This window comes from Mastomys coucha, unplaced genomic scaffold, assembly GCF_008632895.1.
Source record: "Mastomys coucha isolate ucsf_1 unplaced genomic scaffold, UCSF_Mcou_1 pScaffold21, whole genome shotgun sequence".
Taxonomy (NCBI): Eukaryota; Metazoa; Chordata; class Mammalia; order Rodentia; family Muridae; genus Mastomys; species Mastomys coucha.
Window position 1 is genome coordinate 151,979,103 of NW_022196904.1, and position 8,576 is coordinate 151,987,678.

An 8,576-nucleotide genomic window follows, 5' to 3' on the forward strand; every position below is an offset into this window, starting at 1 on the left:
CTCTCTCTCTCTCTCTCTCTCTCTCTCTGCCATCCCTTCTCACTTTTCTCCTGAAATTCTCTTTGAATAGACAATGTTCTACCAGCATGTCTGTTTACTTTCAAAATCTTCCCCAAAGCTTGTCTCAATGCAACAGTCAACTTCAATAATCACCAGAAATCCACCTCAATGGCAGATGATAATCAAGAATCATCTAAGCGCCAAGAAGAAAGATAAGTTCTCTTTGACACAAGTTATTATTATACTTAGGTATTGTGTCCCCTGTTATAACTGATAACGAAGAAAAACTTATGCTAGTGAAACACAACAGAATTTGAACCAACATGTTATGCTACATCTGACCTATACATTCAATTATGTTGGCAAGGATGATCAATAGGGCTGCTTTGTTAAGTAGTCATTGCTATTGAGTTGCTCCATATTATACACAACAGTGGTTTTTCAGCCTGTGCATTGGTCTGTAGGAGTACATTTTATTACTAGCTTTGACTCCATTTTGAGGAAGAAGAATGACTGAAGGCTCTAGGTGGATCCAGAAACTCCACCCTCTACCACCTTTCTATCCACCACAGACTGATAAATTCTTTATACCTAGGAATAAATAGAATGTGAGCCATCCCATAAGTGTACTGGGGAGAATTAAAATTATGTGGGCTAGTGGACGTAATAAAATCAAATCATAGAAAGTATGTCCAAGAACTTATCAGATACCCAGGAAAGAACAACCTCCCTTGCTTGGACCCCATAGAGTGATGGACACCAAAGATTGAAATGGCATGGCCTCTGAATGAGCTACCATCTAATACTAGGAATGTTAAGGACCAAGGACTATTTAACTCAGCTGGGTCTCTGCTGTTGAAGCAGCCGACTGGACTGCCAGCTCATGCACACAATCACCTCTCTCATCTGCCATTTCTTGCTACAGACCCAATTTGCTAAGCTTTGCAGCTTCTCTCTCACACACCTGACTCTAGCTATTCCCCTAGAAGCTCCACCAGGCACTGGTATGGTCCCTTATCATTACAGATTCTTTCTAACCCACATCTGAACCGCTTGAACTATACTGACAGCTTTCTAACTTGCATTCACTAGCAACTCAGATATTCATATACAGAAGCACAAAGATGTTTGCTGTGTGATATGTTATATGAAAATTAATGTTAGTAATTAATACTGGAAAAAATTGGCATTTCCCCTCTTGCAAGTTGCTAAGGCTTTTATACCAAATTCCTATAATTTAAATGGCTAGATCTTGTGAATTTATTAATATTCAATATAGTTTGGCATCATGGAAAGACACAAATGTTTATGTTTTGGATATGGCATGTAACCTCATATGACTTATTCTTATTGATATGTATAAAAATAATCATACATTAAGCAATTGTTTTCCATTATGTGACAATATTTTTGCATTATCCAAAACTACTAGTCTCAGAATGGTTTTTATTGTTTGCATTATTTTTTAACTTCAACATGAGTAATTTGTAGATTTTTGTTCAGGAGGCTAGCATTTTAAAGATATTTTGGAATTAAACAGAAAACAGTATGCAGGTCAGCTTTGACTTGCTAGCATCAAATCATGTGAACAGACAAAAACAAAATTTTGAAGTTTTGAAGTCAGACCCTGTAGGCTGAATGTATATGGGCACTTTGAATGAAAGTGGGAAGTCATGAGACTCTTAACTTAGGGAGGGTCTGAATGCTTCCATCTCTCCTGGAATGTATACCCCCATATTAACTTCACTCAGAGATGGAGAAAATGGCAATCAGATCAGTTTTCTTTCACACCTGTCTGCAGCACTTACCTTAATGGACATTTAGTTCTATCCCTCCAATTATCAATTAGCTCACACCCTAGAATTAGTCAGATTAGTCAGTGGTTCCTAAAGGAGCCACTGAAGTGAAAACAAAGCCCTTCCCACCCACAGACAGGCTTTACTTTCTAACACGCATTTGCTCTGGGCCCTGTCCCACCCTTGTGATACCATGAAAAAAAGGATATGGCCTTTGGCAGTCCCATTCCCTGGTGAATGGATTTTCTAAAACCAACCTTTAGCCTGTGACCTGATGAGTCAGTCCAGTTATCAGATTTTTCGGGACTGTGCACTTTACCAGGTTAGGACCTTTCACCAAGCCATGCTAGCCACTCTTCATTAGATTCCTCAGAAATTGTTTCAGCCTCAGCTACTCTAAAAATGCAAGTTGTTAAATAATTCCAAAACAGGATAAAGATACAGGAATGTGATAATGAAACAAGCTCTTGTTTATCAAAGACTGTATCACTAACAATTTCCTTAGAGGAACCATTTGCCCAGCCAACCAGACTGGCACTGTGACATGTCTTGCAGCTTGGCTGGGTATGAATTTGTCTCATTGACCTCTTCTACTGAAGGGGCAGTTGTCCCTAAGCACACAGCAGATCAGTGCTCATTGACAAGGTTGCTGAGATGATCACCAGCTTTCTCTTCTGCTTCCTTAGGAAGAATGTAGACCTCACTGACTGCCACAGCAAAGACACAAAGCTTCTACTGAACCCAGGTAGAGAATTTTATTTTCCTGGTTTGATCCCATTGCCAAAGCAAGATGTCTCCTAAGAGCTAAGTATTCAAGGTTTTGGCATTAAAGCATCAAGAATATGACTTTCTGTTAACTGACATCAAACAGTAATTGGAACAGTGCTCTTTCATACCTGTCTGAAACACTTACTTTAATAGATATTTAGGGGTCTTTTTTCCTCCTAATTATCAATTAGGTCATTCATAGTCTTCCTGAGAGTCATCTTTTATTTACATGAAGAAAGAATGAGCAACTAAAAGACTTAGTCTATGCACCCTAAGTATATTACTATTTTAAAACTCCATGCCCTATATCAAATGTTAATGCTAACCCTTCAGAAAAGAGATAAGTTATTTAATAGTTCATGCTTCACTGTGATACTGCAGTCTCAGACCATTGATGTTTTGGAAGCTATCATCCTATTCTCAATTCCCAGGTTACATTAGAAATGCTGACATCAAATCTATAGCCTGAGGTTTTTTTTAAATTAAATTTCTTTTTCTCTTAATTTTAGTTTCTTTGAGTTCTGTGTATTATGAATATTTACTCTTTATCAGGTATATATGTGGCAAATTTTCATATAACAAGGATAAATAAAAATGTACCAAACTGCCTGTGCAATCACCTCTTCCTGTCTTTTCGTTGAACTTTCAGTGGGTTTCAAGTTCAAAGTGGTGAGAAAGACTTAATGTAAGCTGGAACTGCAGGTGCTGGGCAACTTACCTTGTCTCCTTCTTCCACATGGCAGATGACCTCCTCGGTTGCAGGGTTAAGGACTGGAAATTTCTTGCCACTCACTGAATCATGCCATTCATTGTTTATGAAGATCTGCAGAGATGAAAGACATAAAAAGCATTTAAATACATTGCAGGTTTGAGAACTCTATAGATTAAAGTTGAGGTATTAAATTTTGCCTAAATGTATGTCTTTCCTTGTCTCAAAACTGTTAATGTTGTACCATTTAACATCTTAATAGGGCCACTATGAGAATGTTGAAAGAAACTCTATAATTTATTTCCTGTGTGCACAAAAACTGTTATTTGCCAATAAAACAATTTTGAGCATAAAAATTATTATCACTGGATATATTAAATTCTTTGAAAACATGTGTATTTTTATTTATTCATATGTATATGCCTGTGTGCATTTTGTGTACCAGCATTACAGGTGCCCGTGGAAGCCAGAGAGACTTGACTGCCCTGCCCCTGGAATTATAGACAGTTCCTAGTCAACTAATATTTAAGAAGTGTGCAATGAGAAAGGTAAGTCAAGTTACCAAATCCTAGGGGACAAAATTCTTCACCCCTGAATTCCTTGGATAAAAACTCAGAGCTTCTCTCTGATGAAGTCTTTGTCAGACAGAGCATGACTGAGCAAGACAGATTGACAGAAGATTAGGAGAAAATAAGAAGAGAATGACATAGTAGGATACAAATTTGGAAAAATCAGATAAGAACATTTTAGAAGTTGGAAACTATTCAAAAAAATACATTAGCCTAAGATAGCTAATATTAGTCATTCCTCATGAGCCAAACCCTGCCTCAACTGCTTCTAACCAGTTGTGGTGGTTTGAATATGTTTAGTCCAGGGAGTGGTACTATTAGGAGGTATGACCTGTTGAAGGAGGTGTATCACTGTAAGGGTGAGCTTTGTGACCTTCCTCCTAGTTTTCTTCTCTTTGTTTTTTGGAACAAAATGTAGAACTCTCAGTTCCTCCAGTGCCATACCTGCCTGGAAGCTGCCATGCTTCCTGCCCTGATGATAGTCTATTCACTAGCCCCAATTAAATGTTGTCCTTTATAAAAGTTGCCCTGGTCCTGGTGTTTCTTCAAAGCAATGAAAACCCTAAGCACCAATTAAATATGGAGACTGTTTACACCTTCTCAGGAAATGGGACTTTTCATTCTCTTCTATCAACTGTAAGGGAGCAGAGGCAGGTGGAGGTGATAGAGTTGACACGGGGTCCAGTAACTTCCAAAGGAGCTGTTCATGAAAAAGCTTGCTAACAGGGATGAAGGGCAGCTGAAGTGCTTACTCACAACCCCTAAAGGGAAGGACAGGGATGTGCCAGGTGCACTTGAATTTATGTAGTTATAGATGCATCAAATACAAAAGCTTTTGTATTTTATTTTTAAAAAGATAGTGCTTACACTCCATTTCATCTACACCATCAAAGAGGAACTGAACTAAAAAAAATGAACCCTGAAAAGATGATGCTTCGATGGCTGGCTTTGTTTGGAGACAAAACACTCTTAAGGATAAGATTATGCAACTCTCTGACTATAGGTCTTTTTCTTTTTTGTTTTTGTTATTAATTTGCTTGCTTGTTCCTTTCCCAGTACAGCAAACACTGTTAGAGTAGGAAAACAAAAAACAAACAACTTCTAGTCAAGAGAATAGACTCCCTGCCCTGGATGGAGACTTAACATTACCAGTTGGACTGGTTCAATCACTGTGGACAAGGGACCACCCCTAGGAAACTGGGCTCATCTTAAGCCAAACTACCAGCGATACGTGGAATAAAAAGTCCTTTAATGAGATGCTGTACTTTCCCTTCCCCAAAAATCCCCACCCCTAATGCAGAAGTTTAGACCATGTTTGTAGGGTTGCTAAGTCTGATTACTTTTTGAGTTATTCAGAAAAAGAATAACTTTCTTTCCCAGCTTTCTTTTATTCTGAGCATTCCTTTCACAACAGTTTGTTTGTTTTTTCTCCCCAACATTTTGGACTTTTTAATTCCTCCCCTGGAAAGTCCCCCGCCAGTCACATGGCTCCTTGTTGGCCATGCTCTCCACTTCCATGCCAGCTTCAATAGCATGGGTGCTCTCCTCCTTCTCCACTCTCTTCCCCTGGGCAGCAGCTGAGGTTCTAAAGCTGGCATGCTCTGGGGTTTTCCTTCTAAATGTCAATCCATTCCCATTTGATCTTCTCCTTAGAGTATTCCACTAAAAAGACTGAGATCCACCACCCCGTCACCAAGAGATGACTGTAAATTTTTTGGGTCTTGAGACCAATATGGTTCTTTCTATAATAAAGAAGAAGGGTAAAACAGTAGAGAAAATAATTCAGAAATTGAGACACTGGTCAGGCAAAGCAATTTCACAAGTACTTCTAACCCTTGCCTTTCATGCTTTCAACCAGAAGCTGAGTTAAGGTATTGTTTCCACCCCTCTTAGGAGTGTAAGTCTAATACAGGTCTCCAGCAGGACATGGTAAAGGAAACATGCACAGGCATACAGAAAGCCTCATTGAGATTTAATTGCATGCACAACTGGTGTACTACAAAGTGTAAAAATGTTGTAACCAGCACATCAAATGTAAATATTTACTGAATAGACCAGATTTATAGAGAAGATACATAGAAAATAAAAACTCACTGAGTGGAGTTGCTTATTATTGACTAGAGAAGAACTTAAATACCAATCAAGTGTGTAGTTGGATCTTAAATAATTAAGTTTGTCATCTTCCCTAGGATGTCCTTACACAATGTCTTTGCAGTGAAGAATTTTCCATCTGGAAACTCCATATGTGTTAAGGAGTTGCTAGTCCTGTGCTTGTACGTGGGACATTAAGGAATACCTCATTTTTCTAGTATTTTTACCTTGACCTTAAGTAATAAGAGCTAAATGAAAAAATTTGAAGAAAATATAGTTCACTTTAAAATTTCCCTGAGATACACATGCACACACACATACAAAATCTTAACAAAATTCAAAAATGACAAGTTAAAGGGGGAGGGGTATTCTGACATGAAAATAACTTTCCAGTTGGAACCATGCTAACCAAACTCTTCTTAGTGATTACAAAGCAACAATATAAACTGGGCTGATGATTCTGATCTTCTTGAAACAGGTTAAACATATACATTTTGTAAGAAATTTCTTTTATATGAGAAAGACGTGGGACAGGAGACTGGCGTCTGTGGTCCGTACAAACCTTTGACAATGGTGAGCTGTTGGAGACTGTGGACAAACCACAGTTTGCATATTCTCTAAATTGAAAAACATTTTTCTCTCCAGTGAAACCTGGTGAAATCATGCCTCAGAGAACTTCTAACTACTTGCTGGCCATGGCCAAGACTCATTCTTCTCTGTAGACTCTGTCCTAAGGAAAGAGCCCATAAGCCAGGCAGCTCCCTCAATTTGGGTGCTTTGGAAAAATGCATAAAGCTTCTATGTCTCAAGTCCACCTACATTTGCTCAAAGGAAAAAGAAATAACTGAAAGAGACCATCAGGTTCTTCTAATTAACTTTAACATTCTCAGTTTTTATTGTTTAGTTATGAAGTCAAAATGACTATGCCCAGAGTTGAACAATAAGTCTCTCCCTTTATAATCTTCATACCATAACATAGCTATTTTTAAGTGACTGTCCTAATAACATGCATGGGGGTATGTGTGACATTGATTTATTAATTTTGGAATCCTAGGAACGGTGACAAAAGTAGGCATTTAACTTATTCAGTAGGCAAAATTAAGATAGCCCTTCAGGACAACCCAGCTTGATCATTTGCATTCCCTGACTGCAGATATAAAAGCCTGGATCAGGCACCTACTCTTGGGTCTCTAAGTATTTATCAGTTAACAATGGCATGTGTTCAACAACAGCAAAATTGCCTGGAAAAATAAACAAGTACAGTTTATATCTCAAAAAAATAAAATAAAATAAAAGTAACTCAAGTCTGTTTGAGAGTTTTGGCAACAGCCTCCTTTCAATGTTCAGCTAAGTCCTCCAACCTTAACACTGTGCCCTCAAACACATAGTATTTATCCTGGTTAGGTGTGCATGAGAAAGAGAGAGACAGAGAGACAGAGACAGGGGGAGAGACACGGAGAGAGAGGGGGAGAGATAGAAAGAGACACAGAGAGAGAAACAGGCAGAGAGAGACAGAGAGGCCTTCGCAGATGCCTGGCTCCTTTTAGTAAGTTCCCGTTTGTCTGCCTTACTATAAGTGCCCACCGTACAGAGTTAATAGAACTGTTCACTATGGTTCACTGAACTCTGGCACAAGAATCTTGAATACAGAAGAGAATCCTTCTCTTGGACATATGTTAAGATACAAACTTTTGAGAAGTTCCCTGATGTAGTTTAAAATTCACTACTTAACCAGGCCACTATCTTTGCAAGCCTTTTTGTCTTTGTGTTTGCAGAGCTCTTTCAGAGGCTTCAAGCAATCCGTGCTTTAACCAGGCCCCCAGGGAAAGCCTAGCTCACAAGTAACTCACCTTGGTGTGTTGAATCTTCAAGTCAGCCAGCGGGGCAGGGACTGAAGGTTTTGCCGGGGAAGACATTGCTGGTTTGGCTCCTGGAACACAGGTTCTGCAAAACGATTCTGAAAGAGCACTTGCTTCTTTTTAGCTGCATGCACTAAGGGTCATTTGCATATCAGGATATGATTGGATGGGCAGACAGGGCAGGGCAGAAAGGGCACCACTCCATCACGAGGCTATTCTACACTATTGGCAGATGAATTAATATTCCAAGCCAAATCTGTCTTAAGGGTGTGTATGCAACTGCTGTGGACACTCAAAACCAGTTATAATATTCTAGACTTTTGAAGACATTTTATATTACCACATGTTTCCCTTCTCTGTGATAGACTGGGAAATAGGAAATTTGTGAAATGAAAAAGAAAAGACGTGTCCTAGTAGGAGCTAGGGATGAAGGACCATGAAACTTAGGTCAAAGCTGCCAGAATATACATCCATACCCCAGGTCAGCATGCTGCTAGAGAGAAAGGCCCTCTCTCTAGGCTCTGTTTTTGGCCACCTTTAAAAATTCAGCCAATCACTTGTATTCCCTGTGAAGGCTAAGCAGACTTAATGTCAAATTGAATCCTCAAACTGTCTTCATCTTTTTGGTGGGAACAGAAAACTGTGCCTGACTTTTCAGTCAGAGTTCACTGTTATTCACAGACCCTCAAAGATCATTACGCTGAGGTCATTTGTGGAAATTCTTCTAAAGTGAAAGTAATGTCAGATTTTGGAAGGGTATATGCACTTGTGAATTCTTACCCTA

The 8,576-nt window shown here is 39.0% G+C and overlaps 1 protein-coding gene across 1 annotated transcript in view; it reads right to left on the bottom strand.

Annotated features, from left to right (window-relative positions):
• LOC116103650 (aldehyde dehydrogenase, cytosolic 1) overlaps positions 1 to 7,895 on the bottom strand; it is a 39,634-nt gene extending 31,739 nt beyond the window's left edge. Inside the window, exons 1-2 of the mRNA XM_031389901.1 lie at positions 7,784 to 7,895; positions 3,283 to 3,387 (exon numbers count right to left, since the gene is read on the bottom strand). Coding sequence (XP_031245761.1) covers positions 3,283 to 3,387; positions 7,784 to 7,849 — 171 coding nt within the window. The 5' untranslated portion in view covers positions 7,850 to 7,895. The remainder of the gene's footprint in view (positions 1 to 3,282; positions 3,388 to 7,783) is intronic.
• Positions 7,896 to 8,576: the final 681 nt, after the last annotated feature.